This window comes from Archocentrus centrarchus, chromosome 23 (assembly GCF_007364275.1).
Source record: "Archocentrus centrarchus isolate MPI-CPG fArcCen1 chromosome 23, fArcCen1, whole genome shotgun sequence".
Classification (NCBI taxonomy): domain Eukaryota; kingdom Metazoa; phylum Chordata; class Actinopteri; order Cichliformes; family Cichlidae; genus Archocentrus; species Archocentrus centrarchus.
Window position 1 is genome coordinate 2,433,307 of NC_044368.1, and position 19,037 is coordinate 2,452,343.

The 19,037-nt window shown below is 43.3% G+C and overlaps 1 protein-coding gene across 3 annotated transcripts in view; it reads left to right on the plus strand.

Annotated features, from left to right (window-relative positions):
- grip1 (glutamate receptor interacting protein 1) overlaps positions 1-19,037 on the plus strand; it is a 45,927-nt gene that overhangs the window by 20,865 nt on the left and 6,025 nt on the right. For 2 of the 3 annotated variants that reach the window (XM_030719797.1, XM_030719798.1), the window contains exons 4-23: positions 1,491-1,636; positions 1,726-1,809; positions 1,881-1,956; positions 2,052-2,197; positions 2,394-2,541; positions 3,045-3,214; positions 3,710-3,859; positions 4,662-4,848; positions 5,235-5,380; positions 6,002-6,082; positions 6,572-6,641; positions 7,384-7,529; positions 9,699-9,843; positions 10,718-10,857; positions 12,082-12,273; positions 12,351-12,504; positions 14,328-14,439; positions 18,468-18,578; positions 18,671-18,787; positions 18,875-19,021. In XM_030719797.1, coding sequence (XP_030575657.1) covers positions 1,491-1,636; positions 1,726-1,809; positions 1,881-1,956; positions 2,052-2,197; positions 2,394-2,541; positions 3,045-3,214; positions 3,710-3,859; positions 4,662-4,848; positions 5,235-5,380; positions 6,002-6,082; positions 6,572-6,641; positions 7,384-7,529; positions 9,699-9,843; positions 10,718-10,857; positions 12,082-12,273; positions 12,351-12,504; positions 14,328-14,439; positions 18,468-18,578; positions 18,671-18,787; positions 18,875-19,021 — 2,668 coding nt within the window. Of the gene's footprint in view, positions 1-1,490; positions 1,637-1,725; positions 1,810-1,880; positions 1,957-2,051; positions 2,198-2,393; positions 2,542-3,044; positions 3,215-3,488; positions 3,627-3,709; positions 3,860-4,661; positions 4,849-5,234; positions 5,381-6,001; positions 6,083-6,571; positions 6,642-7,383; positions 7,530-9,698; positions 9,844-10,717; positions 10,858-12,081; positions 12,274-12,350; positions 12,505-13,994; positions 14,034-14,327; positions 14,440-18,467; positions 18,579-18,670; positions 18,788-18,874; positions 19,022-19,037 lie in introns of all 3 variants that reach the window. The other variant, XM_030719796.1, reaches the window with a different exon arrangement.

Genomic DNA, 19,037 nt, shown 5'->3' on the forward strand with positions numbered 1-19,037 from the left:
AAGGTGATCTGTGTCGCTGTTTTTTGCACTTAGTGAAATCCTTTAAATCAGACGAATCAGCTACAGTGGGTTACGCCCTTTGCAGGCCATCAGAACAGCAGTTTCTGGTTGGTTGGCAGTATTTGGTTCCTCCCTCCTTGGACTGCTGTTGCTGGGTTCTCACTAACTGGCAGCACAAGGTTTCAGAGATGTTCTGGAAATACACTTTGATCCATTTATACCAGATTAGACCTGCTGATACCGCTGCTCTCCCAGCGATACTGGAACTATGAAAAGTGTGCCACAAATGAGAAACAGAAACTGCTCGCCTTCAAAGTAAAAGCTTTGCCCTTTGAAATGCATTGGCTGCAGCGCTGGGGCACAGCTTTTGCTTTGAAGGCGAGCAGTTTCTGTTTCTGGTGTTTATTACACTTTTCAGTTTCATTAATGCTCGGTGGTTAGTTAGTGATTGTTTCCAGACAAATCTGTGTCTGCCATGCAAATTGCAGGAGGCCACAGCAATCTGCTAGTAATTAAAGCAATCACAAGTTTGATGTTTGGTGCAGGTAACCAATCAGGAAATACCCATTATTTCCTAGCAACCAGAGGTTGCCAGGGGTTCCCTGACCGGTCTCCTGGCCTGGGTGACTGAGACCTTCGAGGCTTACCAACAGGAGCCTGGAAGGTCCACGAGTGACCAAACCATCAGCTACAAAGCAATGCACAATGAGCAACAATTGCTTGATATGTAAATGAAGCATTAGGCTTGAAGGTGGGGGCTTGGCCTATTTGACTGACAGGTGGATGGTGACACAGGCAGCTGTAGCTGCTAGCTGTCCCTGACCTGGACCTGTGGACCATGTTTGTGGCTGCTGTGGCTTCATTGGACTAACAGACCGTCAAAGAAGTCCGAACTCCAGTTTTGCTGAGAGAAATTCTTGTTATTGATTCAGATGTTACTGAGCACTAATTAGCAGGTGTTCTTGTCTGTATATTGTACCTGTACAGACTGTCATCCAAATATGGTCATTTCTGGTTCCAATAAACAACATATGCCAAAGCTCCAAAACTGATAAAACGAAATGTAAATTTATACACCAGTGGGTGATGTTTTTATGGCTGCCATCTTTTATCTGTGCTCGAAATTGGACAAATCACACAGAACACATTGGGTGACTGATTGATGGATATTGATGCAGCCGACCATGATTCGCTCCAATGAACACCAGCTGGCAGCTTGTCTCATCTGTATTTGCCCTGAAAAAAAGGAGGGAAGAAGGTACGGTATTTTAAAGACTGGTCTTTATAAAGACCAACCTAAGACGATGCTTATTAAAGAGCATTTGGGGGAACCACCCCCTGAAGACTGAAAATCAGTCTTACACGAAGGCAAAATTGGAACAGGTGGCAGTCGGCATTAATATTTAACAGCGTCCTTTCTGGAACACCCTCTTCATAAACTAGCTCATTAAGGTGTGATTAAGTAACATTAAAGTTGATGTTTTGTTCAGGAGTGACCAGCTGAACGTGGGCGACTACATCCGCTCCGTGAACGGCATCAACCTGGCCAAGTTCAGACACGATGAGATCATCAGTCTGCTGAAGAACGTGGGTGAGCGGGTCGTTCTGGAGGTCGAGTACGAGCTGCCGCCTGTCTGTAAGTCCTGCCAGCAGAAGACGTGCACGCTCAGCTGCGGTCGGCCGGCTGCGATGGTGACGTGTTGTTGATGTTCTTGTGTGTTGCAGCAGTGCAGGGGTCAGGGGTCATGTTTAAGAACGTGGAAGTCACGCTTCACAAAGAAGGGAACAGCTTCGGCTTCGTCATCAGAGGTGAGGATGGCTCTGTTTGTGTGTTTAAAAAAAATATATAAAAATGAAGTGACGTGACCGCCTGTTTGCAGGTGGAGCTCACGAAGACAGGAACAAGTCTCGTCCCATCGTCATTACAACCATCCGGCCGGGCGGGCCAGCAGACCGGTACGTGACCTCTGACCTTTCTGTCTGTCTGAAAGGTTTTTGTCCCTCGGGAGCCGCTGTACACACTAGAAACTGTTCTGTCTTTCTCGCTGCAGGGAAGGAACCATCAAGCCAGGGGATCGGTTGTTAAGTATTGATGGGATTCGTCTCCATGGCAGCACACTCTCTGAGGCCATGAGCATCTTGAAGCAGTGCGGGCAGGAAGCCACGCTGCTGATCGAGTACGACGTCTCCGTGATGGGTCAGTCAGCCCTCAGTGTCGCTGTCCAACAAAAGTTTTGATTGTACTTGTCCACTGTTTTTACATTTATTACATCAGAAACGACATGACACGGAAACCTGGGGCGGAGATGGGTTGCAAAGAGGCCTGCAGATGAGAAGCAACTCCAAACAGGCTAAAAGCAGCTGAACTGTACCAACTGTTTTCCCTTCTTCAGACTCTGTTGCCACGGCATCGGGGCCACTCCTGGTTGAAGTCGCCAAGGCAGCAGGATCCAGTCTGGGCGTGGCCTTGTCCACCTCCATGTTCTGCAACAAGCAGGTCATCATCATCGACAAGGTCAAACCAGCCAGTATAGCAGACAGGTACCTGACCTCTGACACCATTTCACTCTTTAATCGATTATTAAATTTGTTTATTGTTTGCATTTATTGATTTCAATTGTTTCTCCTCCCACTGTTTCTACTTTCCATACCTAATTTTTCTGCTGAAATACTGACATATCTGAATTTTATTAGAATTAACTTCATTTTTATTCCACTGCTTTCATCGCCTCTAAATTGGCATTTCAGCTTATTTATCAGCTGTTTTCACCTCTAAATCTGTGTTAGCTGATATTATCACTGCATTCATTTCTTATTCTTTGATTCATTTGAAATTTGCCTATTTTAACCACCTTGCTGTCCTTCACTTTGACTCATAGTCACAGTTTAACTTCCGTATCTGCAGAAAATGAAATATTTTGTCACTCTTTCCACCTTAACTGCAGAAATGTAATCTATGGGCTTTGTTTCAGTTTCAGGCTTAAATTTTCTGTTTGCGTGTTTTTTGTGTGTTTATGTGTTTGTTTGGTGTGTTTTTTGTGTAGGTGCGGCGCTCTTCACGCGGGAGATCACATCCTGTCTGTTGACGGGAAGTCGATGGAGTTTTGCTCCCTGGCTGAAGCCACTCAGCTGCTTTCTGCTTCCTGTCAGACCGTCCGCTTGGAGATCCTGCCGCAGCACCAGACCCGACCGGCCCTGAACGCACCACAGCACGGTATAAACCTGCACACACATTCAACAAGGCCCTGAACACATCACAGACTGGTATAGACACACACTTGAGGCCCTATAAAAGATTACATGAAGGGAGACGTAATCTTTTATGAAGCTGTGATAGACACACATGTGTACGCATAAAGGGACCTCATCTGGCTTTCCAGTGCGGTACCGTCATGTGTATATCCATGCTGTGAGCCAAGCACCTACCTGACCTTTGACCTTTCCTCCTGTCTTAACCTGAACACCATCCTCTGTGTGTGTCTGTGCAGTCAAGGTGCAACGTAGTCCCCGCCCCCTCCCCTGGGAGACCGGAGGCTCCGCCCCCATCCTCCCCCCCTACCACTACAACACGTACCACCCTGACCAATCAGGCGCCAGATCGCACAACCGCCATACAAACAACCCTCGTACGTGCACGTCTCTCTCTCGCTGATGTTTTATATTGAGAGAGAGAGAGACCTCTGCTCATCACCTCTCTCTCTCTCTGCAGCGCTCAGCCACTCCTTCTCTCCCGGCTCCATGTCGGCCTACAGCCTCTCCTCCCTCAACATGAGCACCCTGCCCAGGAACATGTATCCCACAAGTCCACGGGGCACGCTGATGAGGAGGAAGGGCAAGAAGAAGGACTTCAAGAGTTCCTGTGAGTCTGTCTCCGACTCCAAATCCAACAAATTATTTTATTTTATCACCTCAAATAATTATACATGACAGCAACTCTGGCTGTTTTCAAACATCCATAACATGACCAGTAAAAAATATACTGCAGACCATTTGTAGGTGTGTTTATAATCCAAATATGAGGACTGTGGAGAAGATATTTATGGCAATATTTACCCTTTTCTGAGTGTTTGGCTACTTTAGACTATAAATAATAATTACTTTTCTTATATTTTATGCAGCCCCTCAGTTCATCCTGTGTGATAGCTCCAGTCTCTTTAAGTCCTTCCTCCTTAAAGCCCACCTTAAGGAGGAAGGTGGAAGTAATTAAAACAAGTGAGAACCAGCAGGGAATAGGGACAGGAAGTGAGACCAACAAGATATGAACAAAAACAAACCTACAAAGTAAAACAGGAAGTAACAAAAGACAAAAATTAAACACAGAGAGGAGGTGACGGGGAACAAGCACTAACCGGGAAATACTGAGGGAACTAAAAGTAAAGCTAATCAAACCAAAACACAGGATCACAAGGCTGAAACTCAAAAGTAGAAAAACTGTAAAGTAACAACAGGAACTCACCATCCATTAGAATCCACTGGAATTAAAAAAAACACAACTGGTCTCAAAAAGTTCAACTCAAAACCTCGAACATCAAATAAAAACCAAGCTGAAAAACCCCCTCCCACTGTGACAGTTTAATTTAAGCGTCCACCCAGATGAGATGGCCTAACAGGAAGTGAAGAATATCAGGCAAAAAAATTAGAATAATCTTTGTTTCTGTCAGTGTCTCTTGCGTCCAGCACCGTGGGTCTCGCTGGTCAGGTGGTCCACACGGAAACCACCGAGGTGACGCTGCTAGGCGACGGCATCATGGGTTTCGGCCTGCAGCTGCAGGGAGGAGTGTTCGCCACGGAAACGCTGTCATCGCCGCCGCTCATCGCCTACATCGACCCCGACAGCCCGGCTGAGAGGTAAACACACCGACGCCGCTGTAGACCTCAGACGTCCTGATCGAATAATCATTTATTTCTAAACAAAAATCAAAATGCAAACAAAAAGATGCAGAATGTCTAAAACATTTAAGTTAATATCCAGAGAAACTTTTTCTTTTTTCTTGTTTCTAAGATTTGAACTTTTTTCCACTTTTTTATTCTTTTTTTTTTTTTTTTTTTACCTTAAACTGGATATGGTTAAGATTTTGCCTTAATTGATAGTCATATGGTAACATATACCTCTATATTTTATTTTATGTGTTGCAGCTGTAGTTGTCTCAAGGCCCTTTTTCATTATGAGATAAAGACCATACAGTATGAGATGGAGAGCCCCAGTGATCTGATATTTGTGTGTCTGTCTGTAGGTGTGGTATCCTGCAGATCGGTGACAGGATCTTGTCCATAAACGGCGTCCCGACCGAAGATTCGACCCTTGAAGAAACCAATCAGCTGCTCAGAGACTCGTCCATCACCGCTCAGCTCACGCTGGAGATCGAGTTTGATGTGGCCGGTAAAAAAACATAGACACATTTTATGGTAGTTGTGTTTTCATGTTTATGCTCAGCATTGACAAATGTGGTTGTTGATGAACGTCTGTCTGCCGGGCAGAGACGTCTGTTTTCTGTGTCGTCGTGTTTTGGCTGACTGACTGCCAGTCTGTGTTTGGTTCTGCTTCTCTGCAATTTGTCAGACTCTTTGTGGATGTAACGTACTCCAGCTGGTGTAAATAACCACCTACGCCTGAGTTTAATAGAACAACACAACAAGCTGTCACTGGTGATTCACAGGCATATTGTATGAGTTGTAGCTGCAGGATGGTTAACTGTATGAGATGCCATTTACAGGACAGTCACTGTTTAACCAAAAAATATACACAGTGAGTAATTTTTCCTGGAGAAATATAATGCTGGGAAGAATACTGTTACAGTGTACAGAAGTCAGTCCAAGAGGACTTTCTGTAGAAGGTTCATGAGATGCTTCCACCAAATCCTCAAGATCCATTAAATTGACCATATTACAAACGATATATTGTAGAATGATAATAGAAGAAAGTCTTTGATTCTCTTTCGTCGTGTTTCCCAGTACATTGAAACGTTCTGCTGCTGAACCGTCTCCGTCTTTCTGTCTTTAGAGTCGGTCATCCCAAGTTCAGGGACGTTCCATGTGAAGCTCCCAAAGAAACCAGGAGTGGAGCTGGGAATCACCATCAGCTGTGAGTAAAGGCACATAAAACACAAACACTGGGGTGAAAGTACATCGACACTAATGTGACAAATATAATTCAAAACACTACGTTGGATGGCTTAGACAGAATTTTATTAAGAACAGAGCTCTGTGTGTAAATTATTGATGAACTAGGACATAAGAAAGAGTGTGAATGCCAAAACAAGCAACTAGAATATTATAAAAGTCTGTTTATTGACAGTGACAGTAGGTTTATTTTTTATTAAATGATTTAATTTGGTGTTTCATCATGTTCACGTATCTGGGAAATGAAATTTTCATTCTGAATAAAGGATTTCATCATAACGGATTCAGCCTGGACCTCCTCCTGGCTATCACTTCAATATTACATTTCCTGCTTTGATTTTATTTTTCCCTTTTAACATTTAATCGTTACCTCTGGTTGTAGTGGTGTAAACAGGTTTAATTATTTACAGTTTCTGTTTCATCTCCAACTCGTCTCTTTGTGTGTCTGCAGCTCCGTCCAACAGGAAACCAGGTGATCCTTTGATCATCTCGGACATCAAGAAAGGCAGCGTCGCACACAGGTGACAAACTAAGGCTAAACCACCTTTAACCTAAGCTGAACTCTGCACACAGCGTGTGCTGCTAAAATAAAACAGTGCAGGCTGTGCTGAAGGTCAGACTGCCGCCCGTATGTGTTTGGTTAATTAGGTTAACGGTCTCGTTCATGTCGTGGTTTGTAGGTCGTGTTTTGGAGTGTGAAGCAGAATATGGGAGCTAATTGGCTTCTGTTGGCTAATCAGCAGATTACTGTGTATGACTTTTAACACGAATGTCACATGGAGACGAAAACGAGTTACAAACTTTCATAAATAGAACAGGAAGTGTCAGCAGTTTTGCAAGATTTCATGCTTATTGCAGAGGATGTCATCATCGTTGATCAGACACTTCAGAACGTGCCTGAGAATCTCCAGGATCAAACTTTTCACTAATATCTAATAGAACATATCAAAATGTTCTGATATTAGGTATATTAATGTTCCCAAAATGTAAACAAATAAATACCTGGTGGTGTAAACCCAAAGTAGCATGATAGCTCCTGTTTCTTGTAAAAGTTTACATATTTTTATACAAGATTTGTAATGTTAAATTGAATATTTTGAAGACTTGATATTTATGCTAGATTCCATCATATCCATACAGTAGATGCACCGCAGACATGATTACAATGTAAGGTCACCAAATATTAAATTTTCTAATTATCTCGATGGACTTTTTAAAATAAAACTTAACCTGTTCCTCATATTTACCTGAATGCATTTTTAGAACGGGGACGTTGGAGTTGGGAGACAAGCTGCTGGCCATCGATAACATCCGAGTGGAGAACTGCTCCATGGAGGAAGCTGTTCAGATCCTCCAGCAGTGTGAGGAGCTCGTCAAACTGAAGATTCGCAAAGATGAAGACAACTCAGGTACCGCTTTTTAATCCGTTTGCCAAAAGTAAGAAGTCAACTGATAAAGTAGCTTCCAGTGATGCCTAGAACATCATTAGTCATCCTTAAAATTTCTACAGGCTCAACTAAACCCTGGAGTCCTTCAGTGGCGCCCTACTTACCAAGGTTCTTCATTTTTCTTATTAAAAGATCTTTAGCAACACCAACAATCACACATAAACCCTCCCTGAAAGACCTTTTCAGTGATACTCAAAAGAATGTAGGAACCAGTGATCATGAATTGTTCACTAATTCAATTCAATTTTATTTATATAGCACCAAATTGCAACAAACAGTCGCCTCAAGGTGCTTTATATTGTGGGTAAAGACCCTACAATAATACAGAGAAAACCCAACAGTATAAACGACCCCTATGAGCAGCACTTGGTGACAGTGGGAAGGAAAAACTCCCTTTAACAGGAAGAAACCTGCAGCAGAACCAGGCTCACGGAGGGGGGGGTCATCTGCTGAGGGGGGGAGAGACAGAGATTAATAATAACTAATGATTAAATACAGAGTGAAGTATAAACAGAATAAAAAGAGGTGAATGAAAAGAAACACTCAGTGCATTATGGGAACCCCCCAGCAGCCTAGGCCTATAGCAGCATAACTAAGGGAGGGTTCAGGGTCACCTGATCCAGCCCTAACTATAAGCTTGATCATAAAGGAAAGTTTTAAGCCTAATCTTAAAAATAGAGAGGGTGTCTATCTCCTGAATCCAAGCTGGGAGCTGGTTCCACAGAAGAGGCGCCTGAAAGCTGAAGGCTCTGCCTCCCATTCTACTCTTAAGTATCCTAGGAACCACAAGTAAGCCAGCAGTCTGAGAGCGAAGTGCTCTGTTGGGGTGATACGGTACCATGAGGTCTTTGAGATAAGATGGGACCTGATTGTTCAAGACCTTGTAGGTGAGGAGAAGAACTAATCTTCTGACAAGCTTGACGTCTTTCTTGACAACCTCTATATTTTTATTTTACTCTAGGACCCCATCAGGGTCTTCTAAATAATACCAATTCCCCTTAATGCCGCCTAGAAACTTACTGAACTCTCTACAAGACAAACAAGAACCGCCTTGAAATTTTTTGTCTAGAATCATTTTACGACAAACTTTTCAGTGACCTCTAAAACATGAGGTATAACAAGAACTTGATCAAAACCTGATGGTCAGGAGTCTTCAAGGACAACTAGAAAGTAATTCATTATTCCTGAATTTTTTTTTCACAATCTCAATAAGCGTTCTTAGGGTCTTACTATTAATCTCCAGGATCATCAAATTCCTCCTCACCTTATCAGGGACTCTCAGGGACACCCACAATCTTAACAGGGTTCACTAAAGTCTTTTCAGGACCAATTATAAATCCTTTAGAACCCCATCTGTATTTTCCAAATAATCAATCATCCATCCAGGATGGACAGAAACTTACTAAAGATAGCGAATTTCTCTATAAGACAAACATGAGCCTTCAAGAAACTTTTATCTACATTGTATGTTTTTCTTTCTTTTTTTTTGACAAACCTTCTCAGTGGCCCTCAGGACCTTCTCTACTAGAACCAGATACAGAACCTGTTTGTCAACAGTCCCGAAGGACAACTGGAAACCAGTTTGCTTGAAACCTTCATTAAAAAACCTTCTTCAACAATTCTTTGAATGTTCTAAAGAACCTCGAGGACTTTATAGAAGTTCTGAGGACAGCATCAGCTTCCTCAAAACCTTGTTAAGGACTATCAAGTACAACTAGAGTCTTACTAGGGTTCCTTTTCGTTTCAAAACCAACTAGAATATTCCTGAAGACTTTAACCTTGAATGAGGGATTTAATTCATTAATGTTCACTAATCGTATGGCGAACCCTGGAGCTTGATAACCTTTAGAAATTTTTAATTGGGCTCCAGAATCCAGTCAAGGTCTTCTAAATGTCTTCTGTCAGTCTTAAGGATACATGGGGCCCTCAAGTTCCTCAAAACCTTGAGGTGGTGTTCTCAGAACATCCCAGAACACCTGACCGACCTCTTGCCACTTTCAGGGCAAACATTGCACTTCTGACCTGGTTTTAGCCTGTTTTAGTCTGTCACCACATCATCCCTTCATGCCGTGTCCTTCTGATTGTCCACAGTTGACCTTGTGTGGAATCAATCTTTATTGAATGTTTCAGATGAACAGGAGGTGTCTGGCAGCATCATTTACACAGTGGAGCTGCAGAGGTACGGCGGTCCGCTGGGAATCACCATCTCAGGCACCGAGGAGCCCTTTGACCCCATCATCATCTCCTCCCTGAGCAAGGGGGGGCTGGCAGAGAGGTGCACACATTAACTCTTATTACATTATGTAAAAAATGTAATTAAAGGTCAGACATGAAGAAAATACTGACAGTTTATTGAATATTTAATCAGTTAGTCTGTGCCTCTTTGGAGACCAGGTCACATTTATACAAAGCACAACTGGCCAAAAAATGACATAAATGAATGTTTATTATATATTAGTGCAGGCGTTATTGTCTTTACTAGTTTCCTGCTAGTGTCACGTAACTCTGGATAAGTATTAAATACATTCTGTGATTAATACGACATTTTATTTACAGAAGTTTCAGACACTAAGAAGCTTAGAACCAGGGTTATTTGTGTAACCGCCACCTCTAAGTCAAAGGGGATAAAGAGAGGAAATAGTGAAGCTGGCTGTCTGATTCTGAGGGATTATGTTTAATGATGTATAAAATAGGAAATACAGCATCAACACTGGCCATCAACAAGGCCTGTCACTATAAGAAATGAAGGAAATATTAAATAAGAAACTATTTCTGCCAGGAAAATATTTTTTTCTTCTAAAAATAACATCAGTGGCTGGAGGAATGAAATAGGAAGTGAAACCGTGACAGACGTGATAAGATTAGTGTGGTAGATGAAGTGGAGAGTGTCGCCCTCTGCTGTTTAAAAATAAATATCACAATTTTATTCTGTTTTTACAATATTTTTTTTGCCTTTTTAGTAATGGGATTCTCACTCATTTAATATATTTAATTTTTATTAGAATGCATATAAATAAATTTGTATTTTTCTGTAGGTTACTGTTAACTCAGTTTCAGTGTCTTCTCTATAGTCTTATCGGGTTATAATTCTGTCAGGAGTTCCTGAACCCTGAGTGTGTATTTGTGTGCATTTTTGGTGTTGTTTGCAGGACGGGTGCGATCCACGTGGGCGACCGTATTCTTGCAATCAACAGCAGCAGCCTGAAGGGGAAACCTCTGAGCGAAGCCATCAGTCTGCTGCAGCAGGCGGGAGAGACGGTCACGCTGAAGATCAAGAAGCAGGGAGAGCGTACGTAGATGCTTTTTAGACCACGTAAACACCTTTAATCACGAGCTTCAACAGCCAACGGCACCCGCAGGCAGAAGAGGCTCTTCCAGGGTGGACGATTCAGGGAAATGAGATTCACATCAAGGGCCAAATTCAGCCATTTATCAATTATTCTAACAAATACGTCCTGATGTAAAAGCAAAACAATGACTGTAAAGCAGCCCACAGACCGTTTCACAGGCCCGATCTTACAACTGTTGTGTGGGAGGTTTCAGTTTAAGCAGAAAGAAAAGAAAAAGGTTTTTGATCGTGTAGTTTACCATACAGCCGTGAAACTGGCTGCACATGAAAAGGAAACTTCCTTTTACGGCTCCAGTGCTTTAAGATTGGGCTCAAAGACGCACTGTGCTGCGGCTGAATGCATCCATCCACCCATCAGTGATTTTTCTGAAGCTTCTGTTCCCCTCTGTGATTCCAAAGCTTCGCTGGTGTTTGCATTCAAAGATGAAAATATCAGTGAAAGTTATGATCTCTGAAAACAGAAATTGGCATCCCAGTCTCCCTGCTGAGCATCAACTTTCCTTTATGCTGCTTCCTGTTTGATCCAGCTTGTTATCTTGAAGCTGCGGAGGAGGTGTGCCAGCCTGAAAGAATTCACCAAGACAGATTTTTGTGATTTTGGCTCTGTGCGCCACCACAGTGGATTTCAAATGAAACAATCAGAATGTGACTGAAGTGCAGGCGTTCAGCTTCAATTCAGAGACGTTGCAGCTGTTTTTAAACAGGATCCTCCACAGATGCTTTGATTGCAAAGACCCCAGAGTAAAATACAGACCGGGCTGAAGTTTGCCTCCTTCATTCATGAATTACCATTTGTGCTCAGACCGAGGCGACGGCTCCAGCCATCCCTCAGATCAGGTCTGATTGAGGTCAGGAGGTCACACAGGCGTTTGTGGTGCAAAGTGCTTTACAAAGAAAAACTCCAGAGTAAATTTGAAGGCACAAATTTGGTTTTGATTTTCCTTTAAAGCCTCATTTCATTGGGAACTTCTCTTTACACATCTGCCTAATAAGTGAAAGATCACCTGTTCAATCCTGTCAGGAGGTCATAATAAAGCAGAGTTACCTGCAGTGGCGACCCCGTATGAATAAGTACAGGTCATTGAAGCGACTGGACTGCGGGTCACTTCCTGCGCAGGGTTAACTGGTTATGAATTATTTCAGACTGAAACTCTCTTTCTGCAGTGTCAAGCCCAAAGTCCTGCGTGATTGGGCCGGGGGTGGGGCTTAATCAGGAGAACCAGGATGGGGAGGAGGAGCCTGTTGTCATGGTCGCACCTCCAACGAGCCAGAGGGCGTTCAGCACGCTGCCGTCTGTGGACAGCGCCGTGGAGTCCTGGGACGGATCCAACATGGACAGCAGCTTCACCACTCCAGGTAGGACACTGACCTCTGACCTCTGCTGACCTCTTAGGCCGGAGTAATAAACACTTCTCCTTTCTGTGTGTGTGTAGCTCCAACCTTTCAGTCGTCACCGTACAGTTTCCACGAGTGGCGCAACGCCAAGACAAGCAACAGCCAGTCATCTTCCTCCACTCGTCAGCGAGCCAATCCGCTGTCGGATCTGGGTCTGAGTGACGACGACTGGGACCGCCCACCTCTTGGAGGGTGAGAGACGGAGAGAACAACACAGAAGAAAGAAATAAAATCAGATAAACTGGAAAAGAAAACAGTAATGACCTAAAAGCTGATCATATTCAGACAGAACTAATATTTTTCTAATGATTGTGGTTTCAGTGAAAACACTGTTTTCAGGGCCTAAAGCTGTTCGATCAATATGATTTATCCAGACTGTTACAGAGAACGTGTGAACACCAATGTTGTTTCTCCATTTTACAGCCATCCGCTCCATTCACCAGTGTTAAAACATAAACACTGTCAGAATTTTATTCTGAAGGAATCAGAGCTAGAAGATGAGACTGGGATCAAAATGTAGGTTTAAAATGAGACCTTTCATATGCTATAACCTAGTTTGAACGGCCACATGGTGAGATGAGCCTTCAGAGTTTACCTAAAAAATGTTTGTTTCTGCTCCTCTACATCAGACATTAAACTGCTGCAGTTTAATCAAACTGTGATGCTGATGCTCAAACTACAGGACAACATTTTGTCTTTAGATTGTGACACAAAAATAATTATATAGCACTCAGCACTGCTTCCTGACCAGTGGTGGCCAAAGTACAAGTACATGTGTTAAAAACTACTCTGGTAAAAGTTGAAGTACTGGTTCAACTTCTGTACTCAAGTAAAAGTAAAAAAGTACAGGCTCTGAAATCTACTCAAAGTAAGAAAGTAAAAGTAGCTCCTTGGAGGACGTTTCTACCTCTTTCTTACAACTTTCTCCATCTGAGTGAAGTTATCTCATTCTTTGCTGTCCCTGAAACACAGCAGCTGTTCTTTTAGCTAGCAGACACACTGTGTGACAAACTGCACACACTTTTTTTGTCCTTTACCTTTTCTGTCATTTATTTTCCTCACCGTTCTGGCGTTCAGCCTCTGTGTAAAGCGCAACTTCCTCTGGCTCTTTCCGGTCTCCGAGCGAGCGTTGCAGGAGCCTCTCCCTCCACCGTGTGGTGTGTCTCGTTCCTCCCTCCCAACTCGTTGTTGTGACTTCCAAGAAAAAAACGCTCACAATCAAAAGCCGGCTCCGCACTGACCGGAAATGCAAACGTTTCTCAGACGCATTAAACCTAAAGTAACGAGCTTGTTTTGAAAATGTAAGAAGTAGAAAGTACAGATACTTGGGTAAAAATGTAGTGAGTAAAAGTAAAAAGTTGTCAGAAAAATAAATACTCAAGTAAAGTACAGATACCTGAAAAATCTACTTACAGTAAAGTATTTGTACTTCGTTACTGTCCACCACTGTTCCTGACAAACCGGATATGTTTAATTTATTATCAGTTATTATCACAAACTGAACTTGCCTAGTATGAACACACCTGTAAACCCAGCAGAATATCTGTGGAGATGCCTGAAGGTCGACGTGCACTGATGCATTTTGCAGCGCTGACTTTGCAGCTGTTAGCATTCCTCATTCAGATCAGTGGGTGTGTGTAGCGCTGAGCTAACAGCAGTAACGGTAGTGTGTCTCTCTGCAGAGGCTGTAATCTGCCCAGCGGTCTAATCTCTGATAGCAGGTACCACAATGACCTTTGACCTTTAACCCCCCCCCCCCCTCCCCTGGCCACACACACAACCCTCTCTGTCACTCCTCTAACCTCCAGCAGAAACCCTCACTTGGTCACCTTTAACCCCTGCCACACTGACACGTGCACCTGGTGGATGTGTATGTCGTCACCACACACGCCCCCTCCTGTTGAAGAAAAACCACTCTCCAGCATGATCACCAGCTTCCTGTGTGTTTGTGTGTGTGTGTGTCCATTACACTGTTCTTCTGTCTGATTGGACAACCTTTGACCTTTCTCCCTCAGGTTTACTGTGGGGCATGATGGGACAGAACCGGACCAGGAGGAGAACTTCTGGTCTCAGGCTCTGGAGGACTTGGAGACATGCGGACAGAGCGGCATCCTGAGAGAGCTGGAGGTGAGGAGCGCTGCTAAGATTCCTGCTGTGAGAAGTGTTGGCAGTAGAAGAAGAAACAGTTACAGTATGAGTAGAGCATGAACAGGAGCAGGGCTGAATGTAGTTACAGCACCAAAGAGGTGGGAATATAAATATTTCTGATATCTTTATTCAGCAAATGAAGAGTTCTGAGATGTTAAGCCCTCTCTGCAGCGCCCTCTGGTGTGTGGATGACAGCACCTACACTGTGAAGTTTGATAGGCTGATTCTTCTAGTTTTTTCTATTTTTTGTATTTTAAGAGTGCAGAACTTAAGGAAAAGAAGTCACATTACCTAAATGTAATATACAGAAGTGATCGCTCCCATTAACTCAACCTAAATGCACCTTTTACAGTATTTTAAATAAACTCTGAAAATTCACGTGCCCCATGCACCGCACTGTCACAGGAACTCTGGTTTATTATTAACATTTGGAGCACAAACATGGACATGAGCACTGATTGGGAGTCATCGCTCTCTGCAGGAGTCTCAGTCATAGTGAAGCTTTTATCAGTAAACCTTTACACTGTGCACATTTTACACATTATACCTGCATAACAATCAAAATCTACACACAGCATAACGAACAGAATGATCACAGATTGACTAAAAATGAAGTTAAACATTAAACGTTACACAAGTCTGTTACAGACTGTTACAGGATCTTAGTAACAGACAGGAAGTCGTTAATCTGGCGGTCTGTTAACAGCTGAACCGCAGCACTGCTCTCAGTCACAGAAACACTTAAAAACCACATCGCACGTCCACAAGAATGAAGGCAAACCCAATATAACTGAAATAATAATCACTTGAAGTGTTAACCCTCTGTGCCCCAACAGAACCCCATTAGAACCCCAACAGAACCCCATTAGAACATTTCAGATTCCTGAGAAACCTGATGAGCACCGCAACCAAATATAGCTAAAAAGTGTTGATTACAATTTAAAGATCACAAGAAGCTCTTTTAATTATATATGACCATTTGTACATATTATCTATTTCTCATGATCTCCTTCTCCTCCATCACTGCTCTCTCCTCCCTCATCTCCACCTCATCCTCTTCCTCCTCACCTCATCTCCTGAACTGAAGTTCTAACACACAAAAATGTGCATAAAGATGGTTATTTATTCACAAAATTGTTACAGTTGTTGATTTTCAGCAGATCAGACATGCAACCCTGCGGACAGCTGGTTATAAGCTAACATTATGGGAGCTCAAGTGTCCTAAAAATCACACTTTCGCTGCGATAAACAGTTTGATTACATGCTCACATGATATGAGAGTTTATTCGCTCAGTGTCCACTTCGAAGAAACGCCGGCTAACAGCTGCAAAAACAGAACCACTGACCTACGGAAAAGTTCTGGAAATCCTCAACAGCTCACCTCAGTACCGGACAGAGGTGAGGTCCTCTCACTCATCGACCCGTTTTGGACTCCTTTTGAAAAGTTTTAAGCCTCCTGCAGAGTAAATGGCTGTGGACGCTCCACACCCAGCATTATGAGGTAAACGGTGACCCGACAGCCTGCATTCATGAACGCTGGTGAGGTGACTCCAGGGTAAAAATGTAAAATACTGCAAAATATTTAATTGTCACATATCCAATTTTATTCCTGATTTATTGCTAAGTGTTGATATTATTAAAATATGTAAAATTTAGTGCGTACAAAAACGTTTTTCAAACAGTAGTAGAAACCCTGGCCGGTCACTGTGGGGTACAGAGGGTTAAACTGGACTGTTAGTACCAGATGATCATGTCATGGTTTGAACACTGATGAGAGAATTATTAATGAGCCCTGAGGCCTGATTGTCATAGTTTAGCCATATTTGTCATATTCCTGCTGAAAGAACTACATGTTTCTACCTTCTTGACATGCAGAAGTAAAAAAGAGACTCCTTCTCTTCCAGGAGTCTGGAAAGGAGACGCACCTCCTCACTCGGGTATCCTCCTTCCTCCCTCCCCTCTACTAACTCTCCTCCTGTCCTCCTCTTCCTCTCTCTCCTCTAACTGGACCTCCAGCGTTGTTAAACATCTGACATGTTAGCTGGTTTTGAATGTGACTCTAACCGCATTCTAACAGCAAACCATGGTGACGTCATTGTGACATCTTAGTGACATCACCCAGCTTTCCGAACACAATCACGTGGCAGAGTCATGATGTTGCACCGGGCATGGCAGTTTGAGCAAGGCATGCTGGGAGAGCTTGCGCAAGGCCTCATGGGTAGTTTTGTTTTGCCGGTCATGAAGCAGATCTGTCAGTCATGCATGCGTTTGATGAGTCCTTGATTCTGATTGGCTGAAGTGGGCATCTGTTGAGAAGCTTGGCCAAAAAGAAAAGTGTCATGTATAAAATCAAACATGAAGGACAGTCAGAGAGTAGAACTCCTCTGGGTGAGCTCAACAGTAGAACCTTTCAGCAGAGGTCTGTACTACGAAGCGGGATTTACGGTTAGCCAGCTAACTTCAAGTTTAACCCGGAGTTTTCAGGATTCTCTTCTCACTGGGCTACTCTGGTGCATCAGAGCAGGTTATGTTTGAGATAACAGACCAACACACAACCACGGCCTGCTGACCAATCAGTACAGTGGACGATCCCTCAGACCACGATGACTAGTCTTTGTCTTTCTCTGAAAATGATCAGCAAGAAATAAGGAGGACTTTATTCCCTGTTAGCTGCTATTTTATTATGCTATAAGCCTTAAATATAGTGATATACACTTACCAGCCATTTTATTAGGTACACCTGTTCAACTACTCGTTAATGCAAATATCTAAGTAGCCAATCACGTGGCAGCTATTCATTGCATTTTAGGCATGTAAACACGGTCGAGATGACCTGCTGAAGTTCCAGCTTGGGCTTCAGAAAGCTAATTTAAGTGACTTTTAACATGGCATGGTGGTTGGTGCCTTGAAGCAGATGGGCTACATACAGCCCTACAGCAGCAGACGACCACACCGGGTGCGACTCCTGTCAGCCAGTTTGGTATAAACCCATGGAAGCATGGATCCATCTTTCCTTGTATCAACAGTTCATGCTGTTGTTGGTGGTGTAATGGTGCGGGGCACATGTTCTTGGCACACTTTGGGCCCCAACTGAGCATTGTTTACACGCCACAGCCTATCTGAGTATTGTTGCTGAGTATGTCCATCCCTTTACAACCACAGTGTATGGATCTTTATGGATAATTTGCCATGTCACAAAGCTCAAATCATCTCAAAGTGGTTTCTTGAACATGACAATGTGGAGGTTTGTACTCAAATGGCCTCCACAGTCACCAGATGTCAGTGCAGTACAGAACCTTTGGGATTCATGTCATGGGTGGAGCCGACAAAGCTGTGTGATGCTGCCATGCCAATATTGACCAAAATCTCTGAGGAATGTTTCCAGCACCTCGTTGAATCTGTGCCATGAAGAATTAAGGCTGAAGGCTCCAATCTGGTACTGGTACAATGTACCTAATGAAGTGGCTGGTGAGCGTTTATTATAGTGAGATCATCAGATCTTAATAGCTGATGTAAAAGTTACCACAAGGCAAATGAAATCCGCTGGGTTGAGCAAAATATAAATCCAAAAGTTTGTAAATACATGAAGAAGCACTGGGAGTATAAAGAGCCAAAACAGACTGTCGTATACACCTGAAAGGTAAATTTGGTGTTATCGATAACCAGGTTTGTGTAGCTGCTTGCCAATGTCGAGGTAAGTGAAGCCATATTTTCTTGGTATGTTGAACCTGCTTCGTACTACAGACTTTAAACTGTACCAAACAAGAGATCCTGTCAGTAAAAATGAGTCAGTCATAGCAAAAGTTCAGCTTCCTCGAAAACTGCAGCAGGTTGTAGAAATGGAAATTAGGAACCTCAGCAGAGGCACAGCTAATAACAAGCAGTAGAAACTGATCCTGTCCTGTCAGCTGGGGTCAAAGGCCGCAGTTATTAATTACCATGTTTTTTAAATTTATCTGGTTTTGATTGGATGTTTGTTCTTGCTGTTCTCTGATTGGTTCTCACAGGCTACAATCATGTCAGGCTCCACCCTCAGTCTAAACCATGACCCCACCCCTCTGCGCAGTACATTGGGACGCCAGGCGAGTTTCCAGGAGCGCAGCAACTCCAGACCACAAGTATGAACTGCTGACCTTTGACCCTTCTCTTTGCTATACATTATATGTGTTTTTATTTTTTCTGAAAAAAAGTTTCTTGTGAATTTTCCCAGGTGACTCCTCGATCCAACACCTTGCCCTCTGACCCTCAGCGCCGAGCCTTTGCCATGAGGAAGATGAGGCAGGAAGTGAATGACATCCTAAACCAGAACCCTGTGGAACTCCACAAGGTGATCTGGCTCACTTGGCGTTGCTCTCCTCAGTCAGGGTCACGAATCCTGTGATTTTAACGGACATGTGTGTTTCTGTGCTCGTAGCTCACTCTGGAGAAGGCCACAGACCTGGAGGATTTTGGTTTCAGCGTTTCTGACGGATTGCTGGACCGTGGCGTCTACGTCAATAACATCCGACCAGGAGGCCCGGCAGAGCGGGGCGGCCTCAGAGCCTACGACCGAATACTACAGGTAAAAAAATACACTG